General features: G+C 31.4%; 2 protein-coding genes across 11 annotated transcripts in view; one reads left to right on the top strand and one right to left on the bottom strand.

Annotated features, from left to right (window-relative positions):
• LOC143222064 (TNF receptor-associated factor 6-like) overlaps positions 1–24,350 on the top strand; it is a 36,511-nt gene that overhangs the window by 10,064 nt on the left and 2,097 nt on the right. Inside the window, exons 2-6 of one of the 8 annotated variants that reach the window (XR_013011979.1) lie at positions 10,595–10,751; positions 13,789–13,950; positions 18,547–18,618; positions 23,175–23,255; positions 24,114–24,192. Coding sequence is in view for 7 of the 8 variants with exons in the window: in XM_076447921.1 (XP_076304036.1) it covers positions 7,723–7,760; positions 10,595–10,751; positions 13,789–13,950; positions 18,547–18,618; positions 23,175–23,255 (510 nt within the window). In the remaining variant the exon portion in view is untranslated. Of the gene's footprint in view, positions 1–7,501; positions 7,761–7,786; positions 7,984–10,594; positions 10,752–13,788; positions 13,951–18,546; positions 18,619–23,174; positions 23,256–24,113; positions 24,193–24,350 lie in introns of those variants that run through there. The other 7 variants (XM_076447921.1, XM_076447923.1, XM_076447922.1 and 4 more) reach the window with 7 other exon arrangements.
• LOC143222066 (NADH-cytochrome b5 reductase 3) overlaps positions 18,269–24,350 on the bottom strand; it is a 38,406-nt gene continuing 32,324 nt past the window's right edge. For all 3 annotated transcript variants that reach the window (XM_076447930.1, XM_076447928.1, XM_076447929.1), the window contains one exon: positions 18,269–23,730. In XM_076447930.1, the coding sequence (XP_076304045.1) occupies positions 23,682–23,730 (49 nt within the window). In that variant the 3' untranslated portion in view covers positions 18,269–23,681. The remainder of the gene's footprint in view (positions 23,731–24,350) is intronic.

The raw sequence follows: 24,350 nt of genomic DNA, 5'->3' as shown, positions 1-24,350 counted from the left end.
CTACCAGTTAATACCAAATTTATTCAAAAACCAGGCACAAAAGTGAGGTGTATACTATGTAAAAACTACACTGACAAAGACCACATCAACACTATTTATAAAATTCAATGTGATAACTGCCACCACTTCTATACTCGTATTGTAGAAACAGGTAGAAAAATTGAAACCAGATTCAAAGAATGTAAAAAGTCACCTTCACACGTTTTCGAACACTGCAAGTCAAATAAACACAACATAACCATAGAAAACGCTCAAATACTAAATAAAGAAACAAACATAAACAAACGCAAAATTAAAGAAGCCTTACTTATACAACAATTTAAACCCAAAATAAACCAATACAAAGGAACACCTTTATACCTATATTAAAAATTATAATATAAAATTATATATTCAAACAACTAATACCGCCCTCTATATTCCGACACTCAGTTACACAAACCCTTTCAAATATGTGGTCAGCTTCCGGTCAGTTACCTCTTTCTTTCTTTGTGAACCTGACGGAGAGCGAAGAAGGTCGAAACGTTGTTCGCTTTTCTACGTAAAATATTTTCTCAACCCAAACGAGCCGTTTTTAGATATATAGTTATTCATAAAGTTGTTCATAACATCTGTATTGGGGAAAACAAACTTGGATTACCCAAGAAAAATATTTCACTTTTGTTTTTCAAATAATTTCACAACTAGCTGAAAACGTATCTGAATTAGTGAAGAAAGGTTTTGCTCATTAAAATTCATTGGCATATGGCCATGTCAGTTAACATTGCTTATGTCGTCACGAGATAAGCCACCAGAAATCTCAAGTTATAGCTTTAGGAAATATTTTCCCTGAGTGAACAAGTTATTAGACTGTACTAAATATCCTTATACTGTAGACGAGCGTATCCCAAACTTTCTCGATTCACGTAGTTCCTGGACAAAAAGAAAAGCCTAATAGTTCTGTTTATTAAGTAGCTAGGTCCAAACAACTTAATACTTAATAAGTATTTATGACCTAACGACTTAGTAGCTGTTTGAAAAAATAATACACGTGCATTGAAAAACAATATTTTTATTTTTTAAATATGCACAATTACTAATGGGATGTCTTGAGCTTTTGTATCTGCAGTGATAGTTTTACAAAAGAGGTCTTCCACAATTGTTTTCACAATCCACGAACTGTGCATAGTAAATCAAGTGAGCATCCTTGTTACTACCCATCGCCTCAATTTATGTACAAAATCTAAGAAACGAGAAAGTTCGCGAAATTACTGGCTCAGCAGAAAGTACAAGTGAACAAAACATGTCTCAAATGTTCCAGAACGTCATCGAAAGGAATGTAGCGCAATCTAACGTTAAAACTATGAACTACTTCGACATAGTGGTTTGCACGGTGTCCGACATTTGTCGATATCGCTGCGTTTCCCTCGAAAATTTGAAATATCCCTTGGCGCCCGGTTTGGGAACCAATGCTGTAGACGATTAGACTAAGAGAGCTATCATTAACTTGAGCTATGCTTTGAGAAAATTACTCACTGTTACAAGAAGCAAAGGACTGCACATAATTACATTCTTATATCTTATTTATCTGCTAATTAAGTAACCATAAATTAGTCATTCAGATTAATATTTCCTCTTCCTTTCCGCTTATTAAATTTGGAAACTATCCCACCCTGGAATTCTTTATCTTCAATTGTAACTTATAGTTAAAAGGTTTTTAATTCATGTATTGCATTTTAAAACATTGGTAAAAGGATATTTGTACTGTAGTTATTTTTTATCCATTCTTCTCACTATTTAAAGGTTATATCTTTCACGCTGCGTGTGTATACGCTCAAGAACAAAGGAAAGTTAATGTGTTCCTTGGTCACGACGCGAGTTGACATGTTACTGGGTTTTAAATTTAATTTTAATTGTTGGCTTAAGGTCAAGCCTGAAACAAACATATTTTTAATTATATAGGAATTAAAAATATTCATATATATTTCGTTTGTATACAGTTTTGTCGCAAACGTACGATTCAGAAAGTCTGTTACAGATTAAAAACTCAAACACCTAGGTTTGAAAAAACGTAAAAACAAACTTATTGATCTATAACAACCACACAAGTTAACAATTAAACTTTTGAGCAGTTAGAACATTAAAATGTATATCTTCCTAAAATACAATTAATAAGTATTGCCGAGCTAGGAGTTGCTACTAACATTAAATTACAATATTACTTAAATTTCATGGTTATTAATTACTGCAGTAAACAAAAAATCAGTAAAAATAGCTAGACCAAGAAAAACATTGTTCAAAAATAGCAATATTTCGTATTTACACAACTACAAACCAATTAACAGCATTAAGCAACAACCAACCACCATCGATAATACAATTTAGCGATCTCTCGAGAATTAACTTGTTGACGTCCATAACAGAGTTTTTATTAATATATATGTAAAAACGGTTCGTTTTGGTTGTGTAACCGAGGCTCGGAATGTAGAGGGCAGTGTTAGATGTTTGAATATATAATTTTATACTATTTATTTTATTATTATTATTTATATATATATATTTTTTATATAGGTATAAAGGTGTTCCTTTGTATTGGTTTATTTTGGGCTTGAGTTGTTGTATGAGTAACGCTTCTTTAATTTTGCGTTTGTTTATGTTTGTTTCTTTATTTAGTATTTGAATGTTTTCTATGGTTATATTGTGTTTATTTGACTTGCAGTGTTCGAAAACGTATGAAGGTGATCTTTCATGTTCTTTGAATCTGGTTTCAGTTTTCTTACTTGTTTCTCCAATACAGAAGTCGTGGCAGTTATCACATTGTATTTTATAAACAATGATGGTGTGGTGTTTGTCAGTGTAGGTTTTTACATAGTATAGATCTCACTTTTGTGCCTGGTTTTTGAATAAATTTGGTATTAACTGGAATGTCATATCTTGTTATCAGTTTTTGCTAAATGTTGGTTATTTTGCTGCTGATGTCGGGAATATATGGTATGCAGCAGTATATGGTTTCGTGATTTTTTGATCCGTGAGATACATTTACTTTTGTTGGTTGATTTTGCTTTCTGTCTAGGTGTGTGCGTATAATGTTTTCTACGGTTTGTGGAGGAAACTTATTGCTGTTGATGAAGTATTACTTTATTTTATCTAATTCGTCGTTAATTTTATCAAGTGAGCATAGTTTTATGGCTGTGTTTATTTGGTTTCTTAGTATGTTGAGTTTTTGTTTTGTTTCATGTGCTGAGTCCCAAGGAATGTATAGTCCAGTATGAGTGATTTTTCGGTGGATTTCTGTTTTAAATTGTGTATCGGTTCTTGTAATTTTGGGGATAAGAAATGATATTTGATTGCTTTCTTCTTGTTCACATGTGAAGTTGATGTTGGGATGTATAGCGTTAATGTGATTGAAAAAATTAAGTGTGTGTTCTGTAGAAGGTTCGTTGTTAGCTCCTCAAAGTAAAAAAAAATTCTCAACCAAAACGAGCCGTTTTTACATATAAATCTTAGATCACTAGGTGACATTTGACCATAATTTTATATATTTTTACAACGTTAATAAAATCCATACGACACTGCTAGAGGAGACTGGTGTCACTCTCATAATACACATAAATTCATAAACAACATAGTCAGCTAAAAAGTGAGTCAACCCTTTAAATGTAACCAAAATTTGATACCAAAACTAAAAGATAGAAGGAATAATAAATATATGGTAAACAAAACCATAATGAAATATAAATATAATTCACGATTTCATATATATTTGAGTTTGCCTTCTTCTAACTGCTTTTTCTTTTCTGTATAGTAAATATTGCCTATTTTGCCAAAGAGGATTTTGTGATAACAATATAGCATCCATGTTGAATGGATCAGTGACTGTAATATCCTTTTTCTTGGCCTAAATGATAATCTCTGTGTTGTCATAAGACCATTATTTAAAATTTGGCTTTGTAAATTACACCTACTATAAGTCTATATTGTTAAAGCTGTTGGAATCTGAAATACAAGTACACTCAACAATTGAAAATTGCAGTTGTGATGAAGAAGGAGGAACACAAGAATTCTGGATTAGCATCAGATATGTGAACGCAGTAATAAGCGCAGTACATTTTTGTTGTGGACAGATGGGTGTCTGGACATGCTTGATATCGTTCAACACGTTAGGTCCCCAAGTGGCACAGCGGTGTGTCTGTAGGTTTACAAAGCTAATAGTCGCATTTCGATACTCGTGGTGAGAAGAGCAAAGATAACATACTGTGTAGCTTTATAATTAACTTAAACAAACAAATCACTCTGTTAAATTTAGCTTCTGACTACTGGAAAATAAAAATATATAATAAAAGTAGACCTAAGATAGGATGACCTGATTTCTAAACCAGAAAACCGGGACAGTCTTTAAGTTCAAAATGGGTATTAAGAGTTTGAAATAATTTAACTCTTATTTATGTTATATTTATTAACTTGTGCCACTATATTTCACATATATATATATATATTAACATTGGAATTGTTTCTGAAATAATTTCCACTAATGTGTTTGTGTGTTGTTTTTTTAATTTCGCAACATCGCTACACGAGGGATATGTGGGTTAGTAGTCCCTAATTTAGCAGTGGAATACTAGATGGAAGGCAGCTAGTCACCAACTCTTGAGCTACTCTTTTACCAATGAATAGTGGGACTGACCATTACATTATGACACCCCCCAACTGAAACGGCAATTATGTTTGGTGTGACTGAGATTCGAACCCAGGACTTTCAGATTACGAGTCTAGCGCCACAATCAGCTGCCTATGCCAGGCGTTCGCTAATTTTAAACAATCAAAGCATACGTTCATTGCAATAAATAATTAATTATTCACTTTATTCAATTCATCATAAAATAAACTTCTTCTTCCCTTGATTTACTTAAGAAATCATAACTTTTTCGAACACTCTTTTAGCTTTTAGCATTACTTTGAAATCCTTCAGGCATGTTTTAGTGTGTGTGAAGAATGAATGGAGTGTATTTTTTTATTAAATAGTCACAAAATTATGTGCATGACTGTATATAATTTGTTTTTGCAACGAGTCCTGTCTTCGTATCCAAACCTGGGTTTTTCACCGTGCACAGACGAAATATGCGAGAGTTTAGCGTAAGGAATGTACGTGTTAGAACAATGGGCAAGTCATGTAAGCCTATTACATTTGTGTGTGTGTGTTTTTCCTACAGCAAAACCACATCGTGCTATCTCCTGAGCCCACCGAGAGTAATCGAACCCCTGATTTTAGCGTTGTAAATCCGGAGACTTACCGATGTACACTAGAGGGTGGCATTACATTTGTGATTCGATGTGACTGACAGTTTGATATTTTTATCATAAAACTGAAAAGTTTTGTGTGTCTCGGGGACTTCTCTCTAAACACTGGAATAAACTACCAAAATAACGAGACTGTTCTGGCAAAATTGTGGCATCTTGTTACTCTACCTAAAACTGCTTTCAAGAACTGGGAAAAATGAATGAACTCTGTATTAATGCTCACGTGAAAACAGAGATACTCCCGTCCATCGTAGAGTTTGCAAATTGCATCTGAACAAACCTTAGGAATTCTAAAATACATATCTACATTTTTTTAGGTATCCCTTAATATTGTACCTGGTGTTTATACTCTCTTAAGACGAACTGTTATTAAATCAGCAATGTAGGTAAAATTAATAATTGAGAAATCTGAAATCAAACACATAATACTATTCTTGATGACGAAAAACTTACTTGAAATAAAAATGTACCTCAGAACGGCTGGTATGGGTATTATCACTTTTGTTGATAAGCAGATTACAACGTTTCGACCTTCCTAGGTCTTCTACAGGTTAACAAAGCGTTCTGAGATACATAATACCATGTTGAATATTACGTTGTAAAGGTCATGACATATGCACTTTGAACAGCCGTTGCAGACAACTGCAAAGGGAGAAATGCCTCATCTAAATGAATAATATTTTGATTTTTGGTTACACATTTAGACCTCTAATGGGAACCTGAAATGGTATTTCAGTATGAAGAAGATAACAGAAATTGATAACAGAAAGGTACATCATTGTAAGCAAAGTGCAATATCTTGATCACATAGTAAACAGGGCAGAGTGTCTATTCATCCTGCAGTGATCAGGGCTGGCCACAGTCCGAAACCACACCTAAACTCCACAATTTTATATTGCACTTTTCCAAGGCAGACACACCAATTTCTGCACTAAATGAATCTGATACGTCTTTAAAGAATAATTTAATCAATCAAAGCCTGGGCAATGATGTCAGTGATATAACAGATGAGGTAGCATTTTCACAGATTTAGTTTGTGTACAGCATGCAACTGTACATGTGCACTATACACTGAAATCTCCGTAGTTTACAAGTAAAGAGTAAGCAAATTGCGGTTGCAGTATTTAACAAATATTACTGCTAATATTTGGGTAGCAAAGAATCCAAAATATACGTAATCCATGCAGCATGAATGTGCGTTAGATAATAACATTATAAGAATATTACTTCACTGTACAATACTGCCCAGATTAGTAGCACATAAATACTGATGTATGAGTCTTCCAACTAATAATGCTATATCTATACAATGAATCTCCGGATCCTGAACACTGTAGCCATCAAAGCCATTCCGCCCCCCGCTAGTACAGCGGTATGTCTCCGGATTTACAACGCTAAAATCAGGGGTTCGATTCCCCTCGGTGGGCTGAGCAGATAGCCTTTGTGGCTTTGCTAAAAGAAAACACACACACACACACACACATCAAAGCCATTCCAGTAGCAGTGACAGGTCTGCTTATGGATGGACGTCTATTTAGGAACCTGAGGAAAAAGACACGGACGTAGCTTGGGCAGTTTTTATCGTGCGTCAGGGTGAAGTGCAACTGTTATAAATTGCTAAATACATCACCAAGACAAATGGTACCTGATGCTTGTATGATTAGTTATTATTGCAAGATAATGTGTTGTACCTTAATTACAAATTATTGAAACCTTATACTCGGCTTTTAGGCTAATTTCACGATGTTCACATTTTTACTATTAAATGCTAAAAATGTTTATTTTTATTTTCTCATTTTTTTATTTTCATCTTTCAAAGCTCTACTCAAATAAGTGGTTAAGTCTAACAACGCTAAATGCATATTTTTTCTTTATGTTCATTGGCCTTAAGATTTTGGCCAGCAGTGAACATATGTGTTAGTTAGTTAGTTATCACCATTAGATTCCATCTAGGAACATAGGGCCGCAATCGCTTGCGGATTCTTCAACAAATATTTAAGTGAGTAGGTTGTTAGCCCACTGCACCGAGCCGTCCCTAATTTAGCAGTGTAAGAAGGCAGCTAGTTATCACCACCCACCGCCAACTTTGGGCTACTCTTTTTACCAACGAATAGGGGGATTGACCGTCACATTCTAACGCTCCCACGACTGGGAGGGCGAGCATGTTTGGCGCGACGCGGGTGCGAACCCGCGACCCTCGGATTACGAGTCGCACGCCTTACGCGCTTGGCCATGCCAGGCCGAACATATGTGTGGAGTGGTTTAATATCGTTGTACTATTATTTTTAATTATAAAATACAGGCGTAAATTATTGATTTCGGCCCAAGTGATTCATCACATTATCAAACATGGCTATGATTTCTATGTGAGTGTGGCTGACTAAACCACACAAATGTAATAATTGTAAAGTTTATTTAACGTGGCTTGTTATTCACATTGTCAGAATGAAAACAAATCAAAGGACGCCACTGACACCCTTTCGGTATGGAATTGATGAATTTTTATAGTTTATTATTGCGTCTATTTCTGTTTTTTTATGCGTCCAGTGAACGCAAAATGAGAGTTTATTTATTTATTGATGATTTAGTTTGCGCTCAGGACGTCAGTGTTTGCATTGTCGTGACCATTCGATTATAGTGTATTTTGAGAGTTCTATAAAATTAATTTTCAGCGGAGTATTTAGTTTTGGGTTATTTTACATGATGGTGAGTACATAGTTCAAAAATAGCAAATTAATTAATAGGGTTTTGGTGATTAAATATATAAAATGAAACTGTTCAGTCTGACAGAACATATTTTTCAGCTTTGGGTTAACAAAAACGTGAGAGGTACAACTGTAAACTTTGTGATTTAATATTTTAATTTTATATTTGGCTTATTGCGATACATATATTCTATCATGCAACAAAAGTTATTGATACATTGGTGCCTGACAGAACTGGTGTGATCTATTCTTAAACCAGATACTTTCTAAAATTTTGCTTATTACTCAAGTATGATAAAAAAACCTTTAAATTTTCACTATTACAAACTGGGCCTTCCAACTTATGAACTTTGTATTTTCATTTTTTACCAACAGAATAAATTGTTTGGAAAGTTATCTCTTTTAATCTTGTCTTAAAGGTTAGCTTTGTGAATTAAGTACACCTTCTGATATGCTTGTTCAGCTATCTGATCTTACATATATATTATTCTGTTAATTTGTTTATGTTAACATATGGTCAGTGTACTAATTATTGTATTATATATCTCTCCATAATTCAACTTTTGCAGTAATGGTGTTAATTTGAAAATATTCTTGTAATTTGGGGGCTGGCTAACAATTGATACATTACAAGAACACTAATGGGTCATTCCATGTCAAATCATCCAAATGTTTGAATACTTTTCCTCCCATATTAAATTTTTTAAGATATTTTTTAAATTGTATTTTTCCTATTAGTTATTCTAGGTTCTTATCTTGTATAGTACTTTTTAAAACTTGTTATTTCTTTGCATTTTCAGGAAAAATAATGTTGAAAATGTTAAACATTTCATTATGACCAAAATACAAAAAAACTTGTAAACACTCCATTTATTTGTATATATGAAAAAATGATCATGTAATTGCTTGATCCTTATTATAATGCAGAAATTTAGTCTCATTAACCCTTTTGGCATGTTTAGCGATCACAGTCAACTTGAAGGCTCAGTGGGGCAGGCGACCTTCCTTTATTCTTGTTATTCTTATGTATTGAATTTAACATATATAGTATTGGGTACAATCACTGAATATTTCAGGGACTTTTGTTGAGTTATTGCTGAGATATAATGCTTTTAGTACTGATACTGTAATTAGTTGAAGTATCAAACATATATCTTCAGTGCCATTTCAAAGATTTAAAGTTGATATTCAGCACCAAAAGGGTTAAACATTATCTGCAAAATGGTGGGGATACAATGTATATATCTAGAATAGGATAATTTTTAAAGCCAGTGACTTTGAAAATTATCCTTACCTCCCACTTTTCTTTCTTTGATTATATCATTCTTATTCATCAGAATGTCTGACAACCTTCCATTAGGTCTAATTATGTGCTCAATGTAAGAACATTTTCCATTTCCTTTTTATGTATCCAGTTGTAGTTTGTTTTGTATGTTCAAATTCTTGATAATTTTTCTATGCATCTTGCTGATAACCTAGAATTATGTAATCTGTCTATTTTAACACAATGTGTGGGAAAAAAACCAAGATCATCAAGGTTTCTGAAAAGGAAAAAAAATACCAGTACAAATGTGTATCATACATATAAATAACACATTACAAATTAATAAATGTTTATGACCATGGAAATGAAATAAGGGATTCTCATTGCCAAGGGTATGTAGTGTATGATAATAGATACTTTTAGCATGAATACCATTAAAAGTTTTGGAAATATGCAAAATACATCTGCACATGTGGTGCAATCTACAGATAATTTTAGTCAAGTGAGCATTGAGTTTTATTTTATTTTTGAACACAAAAAGAGTTTGTAAATAAAAACAAAATAGTCATATTTTTAATTTATCCATAACAATGTTTCACCAGGCAAAGTCTTACCTCCATGGTTACTGAGTTTATCTTTAAAACAAACTAACTTTTGAAGTTGCATTGCTATTCATAAATATAGATTTTTGCAAGAATTTAGTAGTTTGTTGCAAAAATTTGGGGGTACTTTGATAAAACATGAGATGCATACTTTTTGAAAAATTATAACTAAAAAACTTGAATTCAGTAATCAAATGAAGTCTTCCACCAAACTTTCTCTAATTTTTATAAATATTCAAGAAGTTTTTGAATGTTTCAATTGCAGGCAGTTACTCTAAGTTTTTTTATATGAATTGAATCATCATATTTTTTCTGTATTCAGACAAAATTGTTTGTTTTTTTGAAAATTTTTAGTCTCTTGTATTTGACTGAAAAATGTGTTTAACAATTGTTTTGTTGAAATAGAACAATTTCTTTTCAATGATACAAATTTTATACAACAAGATGCTGATTTTTTTGCAGTAATATGTAATTTTTCATTTTGAATAATACAAGCTATAATTACCAAATTATATTCTCACTTTGAAATGTTTTGTAAAGATGTCTTAAAAAAAGTAATAAAAAGTAAATGAAAAGTTAGACAATATAAATAAATATTTGGGTGAGACTTTGTTTGTGACTCATTTTTAAAAGTTAACTAAGTACATTTATATTAAACATTGGTGTTAAATTGTTATATGTTTATCAAAGCTCATTATACTATTTGAATGCTATATAATCTAGGTTTAAATGTTTTATTCTTAAAGATGTGGTTTTACAGGACAAGTGAAAAGATGTACAGAAGGTAATATCCCAATAATGGAAGAAGATATTTTAACTGATAATTTGACAAACCGTGAGATTCAAGATCTCAAGATTAAGTGCCCTTGGTGTACTGAAGTTATAGACTTTAGCAGTTTTGAGGTAATTGTAAATACTGTAATGATGTCAGTGATCATTCTGGCCTTTTGTAATTTATAGGCACTGATATTTGACCCACAAATTTACTTGTCAAACCCAAGAGAAGCAAATAATCTAGAGTTAGAGAAGTATACATCAAAATGGTTTATGAATGTTTTAAATATAGTGTAACAACTCTGTATTCATTTAAATATTTAAATTCCTTGCTATTTATACAGAAGTCAAAAATAATGTAATTTTATTAATTTCATTAACCCTATTAAATGCTTATAAACACTGAAGTACATATTTTTAATAGCTAATTAATGTATACTTTTTTTTCCTCTTGAGTACATGAAAAGCCAGTTGCAACTTTAATTTGAAATAAAACAATAGACTCTGTTTCGTTGTTCAAATATGTTTTATCTGTACTTTTGTTTAGTTCTTTGTGGGCTACTTTCAATTTATTAGTGTGCCAGTTGTATTTTTAATTACATGAAGGTATCCATAGCTCAACATTAGGTGTGATAATTTGTATTTAATGATTACAGAAATTAATCACTGATTTGATTATTTATAAAAAAAAAAAAATTGTGCTTTTTGATTACACAATTTTTTTTTATATAATCATTTTTATTGTTTAGTTACACAACTAGGTTAATGCTACAATATATTTCACTGGCTGAATGAGTTATTGATAGTGTGTTTGCACAGTGATGTCAATAGCAGTAAGATTCTCTTTCTGATGATACCTACTCAACAATGAAAAAGTTTTATTTCAAATAATGGCATGCTTTAATGTATGCATGTATTTATTTATTTATTTGAAATTAACAATAATAAAGAGTTCTAAAAATAATTTCATATTGTTTCATGTATATATGTATATATTACTAAGTTCATTAAAAGGTAAAGACATTTTGACTTCCCAACTCATAGATAGTTTAAGATATGTTTGCAAATCCTCAGTTGAAGTTAGACATTGCAATTTATATACATATGAAACTTGAAAATGAATATCAAATAACATGAATTACTATGATGTTTAGAATGTGTAGTTTTGTAATTCAGTTTTTACAGGTTCAAGTCAAATAACTTTTGAAGTGATACCTGGAGTTTATTTAGTTGTTTTGTTGGTTATAATTTAATAATTATTTCATATGCATACTTCTTCAAACCAGAAGAACAGTAACTGCTTTTTTGAATGTGAATAGTATGTAGGCTGTGCAATTCACTGGTTAAATTTTAAAATAGTTTTTTATTTAATATGTATATTCTTGAATGAGAATGCAAATAAATAAATTTTTGAGTAAATTAATAAATTAGTGTAATAGATGTGTAGCAGATATCTTAGATATTGTATAGTTTGTTTTTGTGAAAAGATATGAACATTGACAAGGAGTTGAAGGATATCATAGTTTGGAACAAGATTTGTTCTTCAGTGGTTAAAAAAAATATACAGCATTAAAATTTGGTCTGGCATTGTAACATTTTGATAATATTTGAGATTTTCTCACTTCATACATAGATTGACTGTTAAACCAATCTTCCTGTTAAATAGTAAACAAAGATATTCTTTGATAGATTGTTCAGGCAGAGTATTAATAATGAAACTTTGTAGAATGGACGGCAGCTGCTTGTTGTGGAGACATTTCAGCTGCTTGTTGTGGAGACACTTCAGCTGCTTGTTGTGGAGACACTTCAGCTGCCTGTTGTGGAGACACTTCAGCTGCTTGTTGTGGAGACACTTCAGCTGCCTGTTGTGGAGACACTTCAGTAGACAAAAGAATCCTCTTCACTATGGAAATAGAGGAACAAAACAGTCTCTTGTTTCTTGAAATACTCATCAGCAAACAAGCAAGACAAATAACCACAACTGTGTACAGGAAACCCACCCACACGGACAGATACCTACACTTCCAGTTCTATCATCCAACCTTGATAAAAGGTGGTATAATATAATGCCTAAACAAGAGAGCAGAAAACATTTGCGGTAAAACATTCATCAAAGCAGAATGCCGAAAGGTCATAGAGAATTTTAAACAGAATGGTTACACCTTCTCTTTCATCAAAAACACCTTGAAGAAGACCATGACAGAAAGAAAAGATCAGAAAGTTACCACCACTACCACCACCTACCTACCATACTTGCAAAATTTCAGGGAAAACCTCAAATGCATAGCCAAAAAATTCAACATAGACGTCTGGCAGAAATCCCACAATACCTTAAGGTCCATTCTAGTAAAAAAAACAAATGGTGAACTACCAGAGAGAATCTCAAAAATGTCTATGAAATTCCATGTTCCTGCAATGATACATACATTGGAAAAATGGGAAGAAGACTCTCAACAAGAATAAAAGAATGTGAAGATAGTACAAGATTCATGAAAATACAAAATTCAGCCATTGCAGAGCATGCCATGCAAACTAGACACAGAATAAACTGGGAGAAAACTAGAATCATTGATGCAGACAAATTCTGGAAGAAAAGAAAAATCAAAGAATCATTTTATATTAATACTGTTAAACCTTCACTTAACAGAGATTCCAGATTAGAGGTGAGCAACCTGTGGCTGTCATTGGTTGAATATACAAGAGATTTCTCCTCCAATGAGAAACAGTAATAATCCAACCAATCATAACACGCTCTCCACAATCCACCAGGACACTATAAAAGACCGTCAACACCTACACACACACTGACTTGAAGACAAAATGAAGAAAACTTTTGAAACATCGTCCTCTACACTTGTGTCTCCACAACAGGCAGTTGTCGTCCATTCTACAAAGTTTCATCAAACAAAGATATTGTCTTTTCATTGAGTTGTATTTGTATACTTCCTTATTTCATGTTTCTTAAAAGGATAGTTTATTTAACTGCAAAAAATTAAGTAAATTGCATTTACTTATTTTTCATTCTCCTTAACATTTTCAATTTTCAAAATTGAATTTATGCAAGATGAGTTAATTGTAATAAGTATAGCTGCTAGCATAATACTTAACTGAAATTTTCATATTTCTTTAAAGTTTGATTTAGCTTTTGAGTAATTTTATTTTCAAGATCCACAGAAGTACTTGTAAAGATCAAATTGTGACATGTCCTGAAGGGTGTAGAGTTCAAATGAAACGAAAATTGGTTGCTTTCCACCTTTCTCAAGAATGCCTTTCTAAACTTGTAGAATGTGAGCATTGCCATGACACTTTCCCAAGAAAAGAGAGCAGGGTAGGGAAGTTTTATTCAGTATTAATAACTGTGACTTTTTTCTTTGTTTTAGAAACAATTAATGTGGAAGAGATTGTCACCTTTTCATTTAAATTTATCATTTACTTAACAAAATGCTTAAATCACAGGAACAAGACCTGTTACTTCAGCTAATATAATTGTTGCTATGGTTTCTTGCTTATAAATTTTTTCTTTATTAATAATACAAAAATTTGGAAAGTTTTAACTTGAGAAATGGTAAATTATTTTTCTACCTTAAAAATTTTGATTGTGATTTCAAAGAAATGTTTCATTGGGTCATTCCATGCCAAATCATCCAGATTTTGGAAAATTTTCCAGGTGACCCCCTCAGGTGAATGTTTAAAAAACATTCAGTTCAGGTGTGTTACTGTGTACAAATATATCTATACAATTTTGAAAAATACCTGTCAGAATTTTATGAATACCACTGACATATTCTAATCAGCCTTTCACAATATTAAATAATGAAGTTGTAAGAAACAAGAAAGAATTAATTCATTTCTGAACAAGTTTATTGGCATAACTGGTTAGATCACATGGCAATGCAAGTATATTGTGTATGCATTACAGTTATGCAGATATAGCTGAGTTTAAGATTCATAATATAATAAATACAAAGGTAAATCAGACACAAAAAGCAAAGTGCTACAACACTGGTTAACTGAGAAAGATTATAGTCACACCCAACTGCAATAATCATGACAATGAAATGTTTCAAAAACTACTTTGGCGATAAATTAGCCGTAACAACATTAAATAAACATTGCTTTGTTCAGACAGCTTGAATAAATTTCTGAAATTTATGTTTGATTATGTTGAGGTCACTTTGACTTAGAACATAGTGGCGAGCACTACTGCCTTGCATGGTAGGTGCACTTATCAGACAAAGAATATGTTAAAAGGAATCCAGCTTTCATCTTTATGCGACCTTGCAGGCCATGAGAACAGTTCATTTCATAAATGACACCAACACATTGAAATGTTCATCTGATCTATCTTTTATGTTTCCCACATACCATTCATGATCGTATAAGCATGCCACATATTTCCCTGGCTGATAATTGTCATTGCTATCCTTAGACCCTATTTGAGCTGCTGCAGCATCACTTTCACTGCTACTACCAACAGTTACAACTGTGTACACATCATCATAGCCTTCTCATATATAATTTGTTGGTATAGTAGGGAATAAAGTTATGATGTGACCTTATACCTGCCACAGTTTTGCATTTTTCATAGTGCTCAAGTAGATCAAACTTTACACAACTCTGCAGGACTGATTCCTGATTGACAAGAAAGAACTGAATGCCCTGAATGTGGTCCTTTGCCCAATGGTACCTATCAGAAATACTTAAAATTTGATAATTTATTATTTTTCACAACCTTGATTTTTTGAAGATCATGTTCAGAGATGTAAGAATATATGGTAAAGGCTAATTAGAATATTTCAATGGAATTCATAAATTATTTCAAAACTGTATGGATATATTTGCACACAGTAACACACCTGAATTGAAGTTTTTTTTTCAAGTAAGCAATGTATGGTCAGAGGATACTCTAATAAATTATAACTCAAAAAGTAGGTTGAACACCATCCTGATTTTTTTTTGTAGATCATATTCAGAGATGTAAGAATATATGGTAAAAATCTGAAAAAGCTGAATAACTGATGACATGGACAAACTATGGCCTGAAGTAGGGCTATTTTTAGCTAAATCATAAAGTTGCATGCAACTAAGTTTTTTTACAGGAGATCTAATAGACTTTTAATTACAACAATTGCTGATGTATCAACTGATATGTTATAGGAAATTTGAAAACAAAATTCAGTTTTTTATCATATTAAGTCTCAGAGCTATGGCTTATTAAATAAACCAATTTTTTTTACGATTTTGGGTTTTCAGGTGATTTTACTGCCTCACTATGAAAATTCTAAGAGATATAAACTTGGTCTGAGACCACTTTTGAATTCTGTGAGATTAATTCAGTCAATGTAGCAAATGTCAGCCTTCTACCACTATTATTCTTGCAGCTTTAAGCAGCCAAAGTTGCCCAAAAATTAATTTGCCAAAAATAAAAAAAAAAAATTAACCAAACTCTACAGGGGTGTAAATCAGAAACTATTAGAGATATTGATCTAATCTTTGGCAATTTTTCATTATATGGGTAGATGAGCACATGTGAATTTTTTCAAGATATTCTGTGGGGGTGATTTGCAGCTCCCTGGATGATTTGACATGGAATGACCCCATTATTACTGGGTGTTACTTTCCTCTTTTTATTTATTTTTTTTGAGCAATTAAAATTTTGACATTTTTTGTGGATTAAGCATTCAAAGATTTGTGTGTTGAAGCAGTTATTTTTACTTTTTTAAATATTTTATCTACTTAAGTGCTTTTTCCACTAGGTGAAAATATGTTTTATTCAGGTAAAACTGAGCTAAGAGCAGTGAGATAGGTCTGCTTAATAACAGAAAGTTAATAAGATATTTATTACAAAGTAATAATGAGTTATCTGGTTTTGATTGAGTTTGAAAAAAAAAGAGACATGAAGGTGCAGTGTAAAATATGTTGTAAAAAATCAATTTATACTCAAAAAACAACCAAAATAATGTGTGCAAGATGAAGGACAGCATCCATGCTGTGTAGTTAGCTCTCTATACTCTCCTAACAGCTTATGAAGATGGTTAATAAAAATTAATGTTATACTTACAAGTTAAATATTTGGATAGCTTTAATGTTTTCAAAGAAAGAATTTAAACCTCAATTACCATTCTGATAGATAGATAGATAGAGCTAAACATATATCATAGTTGGACAATTCCTTTAAAACATAAGGGAAGCCATAAATTTGAGGTATCATATGACCTACCATTAGAGGACACTGCTATTGAACTGTTTGCAAAATATGCAAGTATTGCAGCAATAAACTTCCTGAATAGAACAGTTGATATCTTCTGGTGAATAACAGAGGAACTAAAGCAGCTAGAAGGAGATGAACTTAATAGTTTAACTCAAGCACTTGTTTAGTGAAACTTTTAGGTATATATAAGAAATGATAAACTTGGAATAAAGACTGCCGTATTACAAGAAGACAGAAATGCATGGTATATTCACATACCACAAACTCATTTCATAATGAAGAAGTAATACTCTTGAAGTACTTGGAGATGAAAAATGTAAGAGACTGCACTTTAATGGTTTTTTTTTAATTAACAATTATTTTTGTTTCTCTTTATACTTAAATATCACACATTTTTCATGCCATGTATTATAACACACCTTTTATTTCCAATTGTTATATTTGTGTGTATAGAATCTAGCTCTTGTTTTTGTGACATCACTTTCCTAAAGCCCGATACAGAACCCACCTTTATGTGGTTGTAGATTCTTATTACATCATGGTCAGTACTTATGTTCATCTTGTTTTTAAAATGTCACCATCTGTGTGTTATTTCATATACATTTTTTTTTAGAGAGTATTTATAATAGTTCATTTCTTTAATAAAGATATCAGATTTGTTTTTGTACTGTGTTGAATCCTTCAGGGCAAGTGATTTTTATTCATACTATTTTCGAGCCTAGCTTCTGACCATGTTACCTTTCTTATATACCTCACACAAGTTATCAACATGTTTAGTTTCACAAAATACAATTTGGGCTTATTATTGATCACACTACCAGTTTTTTCTTGTAGTGTAAACAATATTTCTAATTTTTTTCTGGTTTAAATAACATCAGATGGGGGCTTATTTTGTTATGAAGATCCTAAATTTTATAGGGTCTCATTTGTTATACTATATTTTGACTTTATTTTTGGTATATGTGCACAGTGTTAGTAAAAGAGTATTTATATACAGTGATTGATATCATGCTGTTTTAAACTTCTTGAGTGAACTCTGGCTCTGGTGTTACCATTCTTGGCAAGTGATTATACCTTCCTCTTTCATATCCCACTTTAGTCAGTCTAAACTTTGGTTTTCTGTCCATTTTACATCTTAAATGTATTTTCTTTCTAGTTTCCTAATGACACTTCTTAACACTTGATAACACTGGGAAAAATACTTTTCACAAGTGGTTTTATATAATACATTATAATACAGTTTGATTGGTGTATAATACATTGTAAGCTGGTTTGGTTGATTTATAGTACACTGTAAGACAGTTTCATTTTCTCGTTATGTATTTAACTTATTCAGAGGGTCATTTGTATTGTTCTTTTCTGTTGTTTTACAGGTAATGATAGCTTCTTTCTTCCTCAATTCTGTTGATAGTTATGGAGTTGTTCTTCTAGCTAATTTTCTTTTTTCATGGAATTGGATTTGTTTTGATGAATCTGATCAAATTATTCAGACCTGCATTATTGCATTAAAGAATACAAATGTATTTTGATGTTTGAACAACTGATGTTATTGAGTACTAACCTTGTTAACTGAAAGTTTTTACTATTACTTGATGTTAGTTTTGTTTGACTATAATTTCCTTTGTCCAGTTTGAACCCTTAATTTTGAACTGTGTTTAATAGATTATAGAAAGTTTGTAATTACTTGTATTTTATATTTGTTTCCATTTTCAGTCTCACTTTACAACTTGCATACTTGTGCCCCACCCTTGCCAACTTTGTGAGGTTCTAGTGACAAGGAGAAGTGTAAGTATTCAAAACATTATTGGGAACAGTTAATCATCAGGAAAATTTGTTGAAATACATTTGATCTTTCTGTTTTATTTTTTATGAATATTAGAATCTTTAGTAAGAAATATTTATTTATTTACATGGAAAGTTAATTTGTATAGCAAATACTTCTTTGATCTTCTGATTCACATTCTTAATAAATACAAAGCTGTTCATCTATATTTTAATCATTCCCTTCTCTCTTTTGTATAGATTAAATTTCCATAATTAGATGAAGACTAAAAGTCTTATTATACCTAAATATTACAGTTGATAAATTACTTTATCTGTTGCAGTTTTTTAGTCATATGGTGGTAAATCATTATTGGTTATAAACTCTCATGTGATCCTTTTTTAAATTAGATTCTGTTAGTATCATTTCTTGTACCCCACCTGATGATTACAGGTAAAGCTAATGAAATGTTTTATGTACAATAAACCAAAGTTTAACTCTCTACAACTGGTTATAAATTTGTGTAAAACTGCAGAACTGTTATATTGAAATATTTCAAAATATAAAAATAAAGAATGCCAAATTATGTAATAACCACTTTGTTATATACCCATGTATGGGTAAAATGGGTGTTTTTATTTGACTTGTATGTTAAGAAAATTTTCAAATATATTTCTATACTTCTGAATGAATAACTAGTTGTTTTATGGCTGTGTATAATTTTTCGATAATTTCACAGTGAGTTTTGTACAACTATTCTCTACACAAAGCATTTACTTATCTAAATGCACTCTTCATTTTTTGTTATACATTACTCTTACTTTGACAGCCATTTATATCTGGTATGATTTCTCTCTTTTTCAGTTTTGTCTAACATGCTTAGTTTTCTGTGTGTGTGCAACAGTTTTGCAGTCTTATCGTACATGTGATATTTCTAACATGAGGAAAAAAATCCCATTTTCAGAGTGCTTTCCCGACCTTTTATTTAAAATATAAAACTCCTGTTTAAAATAAAACATTAATACAAACTCTTAGCAGTACCCACCTTTGCAAAATCAGCACAGGTAAGACATAGTCCCTAGAAGTGTCTGCAGTTGGTAGTTTGTGTATACTTGTGTTTCTTTAACAATTAGTCATTGGTGCTGTTTAGTCATCAAGGAATATTCAAGATGCCTAAACATGTGTTATTTCCTTCTTAAAAATTGTGACCTGGAAAGCAGACCAATTACCTCATTAAATTCAGTAAAGCAAGGATAACAGAATTCAAGTGATTTTGTGTTTGTCAGTGAAAAGCTCATATGAGCTTTGTTGTATTGTTTTATACGTACTGACTTTAAATAAAACTTATTTTATCTTACCTCAGGTGGTGAACATCAAGTGAGAATTTTGTGCACTCAATTTCTTTGTTGATTTAAAAACAAGAGGAAAGAGGTATTATTTAAGTATTATATGGCTAGGATTTGGTATATTAACAGCAAAGTATACACAAACACCTCTAAATTATTGCATTTTGTGCTGAAAACATGATGATAAAAGACCTCCTGATCTAAAGTCCAATCTCCTTATTAAAATAATGAAACCTCCTCACTTTGAGCAATAGCTCTGTCACATGTATGTCTTACATGTTACTGATGGTATTTGCTAATACGTGTGACAAGTTTTTAGCATCCCGTATTGTATTGTAGTGTTTATGTTTTGACACGTAGTGTACTTAGCCTACTCTTGTGAAGTTCTTTAGCTTCAAGATTTGATGAAGGACAGAAAAGCTTGTTTATTGGATGAAGTTTTAACTTCTTGCCCATTTTTGTAAGGACGAGTCTATCATAGTTTGAGATGCATTGACATAGCTACTTGATTGTTCATTTTAGGTTGTAGGTTATGAATTAGGAGTGTTTCCTTTTCTTCTTAGCATCCATTCATCTTTCACTGAGTCTATTACTTCTGCAGTGTTCACTGTTTGACTTTTTGTTACAGTATTTCTTTAGATGGTTGTAACTTTGAGTTATCTAAAGGGCTGTTATGCAAAAGATCCTTGATTCTGGGAGCTAAGGTTTAAATCATTGACCCAGTATAAACTTGCCTGCAGCAAGGACACACGTATATATATACTACCAATGATTTTTGTCGTTGAACAGGAAAAAATTGTGTATCTATTTGTTCAGCTTGAAGCTTACTTCCAGATTGATTTGCAGAATGTTTTTTATTTTACTGTTTAGTTTGATGTTGTGGCGACCAGTGAAAGATAATATTAAGGTAATAACATATTTAGGAACAAGGAGGTTAGGAATTTAGGGGTTGTAAACTTTATTGATACATTCAAAAATATTTTTATTGATAAGTGTTAGAGGGAAGGCATTTTTAATCAAATATTTTTACTATTGATGAGTTCATCATGCAAATAACCATAACAGCTGGATAGTTTATATGCTTTATGAACTAAAATACTTATTATGTTAGTTTTGCAACAGTCAGGTATAAATGTGCTGAAATGACAGTACAGGCCAGAAAATGTTAGTTTGTGGTAGTACTTAGTTTAGAGTGTGTTGTTCCAGTTGATCTAAATATAAAAATAGCAGCTTAGATTCTTTTAGCTCTTCAACAGTGAACTGGATATTCTTAGGCTTTGAATTTAAATAATCTAGAAACTTTTTGGCATAATTTAGCTGTCTGAATACAAAAGAAGTGTCATCAATGTATTTCTTATAAAGTAGAGATTTAAATTCAGACATGACTGTAACCATTTGGTTTCATGATGAAACAAGAACGAATTAGTTAGTATGGGTGCAAGTGGTGAGACCATGAGTACACCACTAATTTAATCATGTCTCATTAAACACAAAATGAGATTCAAAAGTCATAATTTCTAGTAGTTTCATAAATGGATTTTTAGTTATGCCATTGACTTAAGTGTTATCAGGAAATACCAAACCATTTCTTAATTTGATTATTTCATCAGGTAAAATGTTAGTGTATAATGACTTAATATCAAAATGTGTGATGTACACTGAACAATCACATTCCAAGGATATGATGAAGTTAGAAAAATCAAAGGAATTCTTAACAGTAAAGTTATTCTTATTAAATGGAAGTAAGAACTTGCTTAAAAAACAGCTAGTTTATAACATTGTGTTTCTATGTTAGATACAGTGGACATGATTGGCACATCTGCTTTATGTAGTTTAAGCAGACCATACATAATGCCACTTTGTGATCCAGCAGGGCTAATGTGGTTGAATACTGGATCAGAAATTATATTCTCTTTCTTCAGTTTTAATGGGAGTCTTTGAAGTTTATTTTCTCACTATTGTGTGACATCTTTATCTAAAACTTGCTGGAGTTATTTAGCACATCATGGACCTTTATCAAGATAAAGATAAAACTATTGCTGGTAATTCTGTAACAAAGTTGTTAAAGGTGTACCCATGTTTTTTAGTCCAAATGGGTAACAGATTTATACTAGTTAGTAATTTATCAAAATTTATAAAGAAATCAGAATATTTGATTTTCTCAGAAGTGATAGTGTTAAAAAAATAGGAAGAACACCTACTATTAACCTGCAATCTAAACTTCAAATAAACTAGCTACATCACTGCATCTCGAACTATGATCATCTCGTCGTGCATGAGATGAGCAGAAAGTGAAACCTTCATCCAACAAACAAGTGTCAGTAACTACTGAAATGAAGAAAAGCTCTTATGTGACAGAAAAGCTGTAAAGACATTTCTGAACTTGTTTTTTAGTACATCTTTCTGGGTTCTCTTATGAAAATATCCCCAACACAATTTCTTTGTAATGAATTTCACTTTCTACACTTGTTTGTGAGGGTGATTTTCTTTGCCATTTTTTTCCCAGTTTATTCACATCTGTTTTGTCTGGTTGTCATTATTTCAGTAAGACCCACTGTTGGATATGGTTTTCTTGGGGTTTAGATTACATTACTGACTTTTCCAGGCTTAATTTCACCAGAAATGTAGCTGTATTTTATTTTACTAAGGATTCCCAAGTAAATTTCATTTATTACGTTCTCTTTCTCAGGTTTAATGTGGACAGGTTGTATTTTCCTTCCCTTCCACATCCATTATGTGTGTATAAAAATGGTATTTTAATCTAATTCTTTCCTAGTGTATAGATAATTTATTATTCATGTTTATAAAATAACATAATGCAGTCAACAAGTTAATTCTCTCTCTGTTGTTCTACAGAAATACACATTAAATAAACTTAAGTTTTATATTCAACATTCTGATTAGAATTCAAGTTACTCTGTCATTAGTGGGTTTTTTTTCTTGAAGTAGATTAAAAGAACTGATAAATAGGAAATAATTCTTTGAAGATACTTCTTGTGGTCAGAATGGTAGTTTTGCACTTAAAGCAAAAATGTTTATTTAATAACAGTTATTGTGGTAGTATTAAATTGTTTGATGAATAGCCATTTTACTCATTTGGAAATATATTTAATAAATGACTGATTTGGACTTGTTTTTATATTATGTGTTTTTATTGAAGGATATTTGAAATGCATATGTCTGATTTACTACTGTTTTTGTTTTCTTTAACCATTGTTGTACATATGTTGCAGATGGAAAACCATATTAATACCAGCTGCATGAGAGCTTGTGTTTCTTGCCCATTTAAAGCTCTTGGTTGTGAGGAGGAGGATGTAAGTTCTACTTCATTGTTTCCTTCAGTGTAAAAACTTTTGAAATAGAAAATTAGACTGATGGTTTAGTAGTATATCTCTTTTACATCTTACATAATGATGCAGGTGATTTGTTTTGAGGCAAAGAGATGTTTTTTGTTTTAGTTTGTTTGAGATTTGATTTTCGCTGAACTTGGAAGGTTGGTACAGCCATTTTGGACTGATGAGAATGAAACACATTTTCATCATTAGTTGGAGGTACAAAAATTTATTTTTATATTTCTACATGAACATTTGATATGATTATTTTTATAATACAAATCAGTAATCAAATTACATTTGATTTTTCTGTTGCATGGACATTTACTCAGATATGTACATAAATGGATGTATTTGTAGATCTGGTGTAATATTTTCTTATACTGGAGTTTTCATTTCAGGATACATTTATTCTGTAATGAATTGTATTCCTCTTTTTGTGGGTTGTTGTACTGTGCTGTAAATAAATGATAAACTTGTACTGATACTTATTATTATGTGTCAACAAAGAGCACCAGTGGTTGAATTGTGGATACAACATATATCAATGTGGGAAGTTTCATCTGTAAATGTGGTAATATATAAATTAGGGATGATAGAGGATATGATCTTATGACTGTTAGTCATCTTTACTCTCACCAGTGGTCCTAATTTAAAGAAAGTAAATTGTGTCTAAGTGTTTTAATACTAAAAATATAATATAAATTATTGTATTAGCATTGTTTATTTAAATATTAAGATGTAACTTTTTTAACAGAATGTTACATGCAATGACAACTGAATATTCTATGGATAATGACAGTTAGTACATTTTTAACAGTTTCTATTTGCTATTTAAAGGAAAGAAATGAAAACTGGTGAAACTAAATATCACACAAGTTCTATATTTCTGGTGCAGCTTTTTAAAGAACTTTCATTGGTAACAATATTTATTTGTTTCAAAACTGTTCAGTATATTATATACATTTACAACAGTCTACATATTTTCTGTTTTTTTTTGTTATATATGAAACAAAAGTTCTATCAGTGAATTCTCACTGCATCTGAGTGAAGTTCTTCTGAAAATAAAAGTTTACA

The sequence above is a fragment of the Tachypleus tridentatus genome, chromosome 8 (assembly GCF_004210375.1).
Source record: "Tachypleus tridentatus isolate NWPU-2018 chromosome 8, ASM421037v1, whole genome shotgun sequence".
NCBI lineage: Eukaryota > Metazoa > Arthropoda > Merostomata > Xiphosura > Limulidae > Tachypleus > Tachypleus tridentatus.
This window is presented reverse-complemented; position numbering and strand designations above follow the sequence as displayed.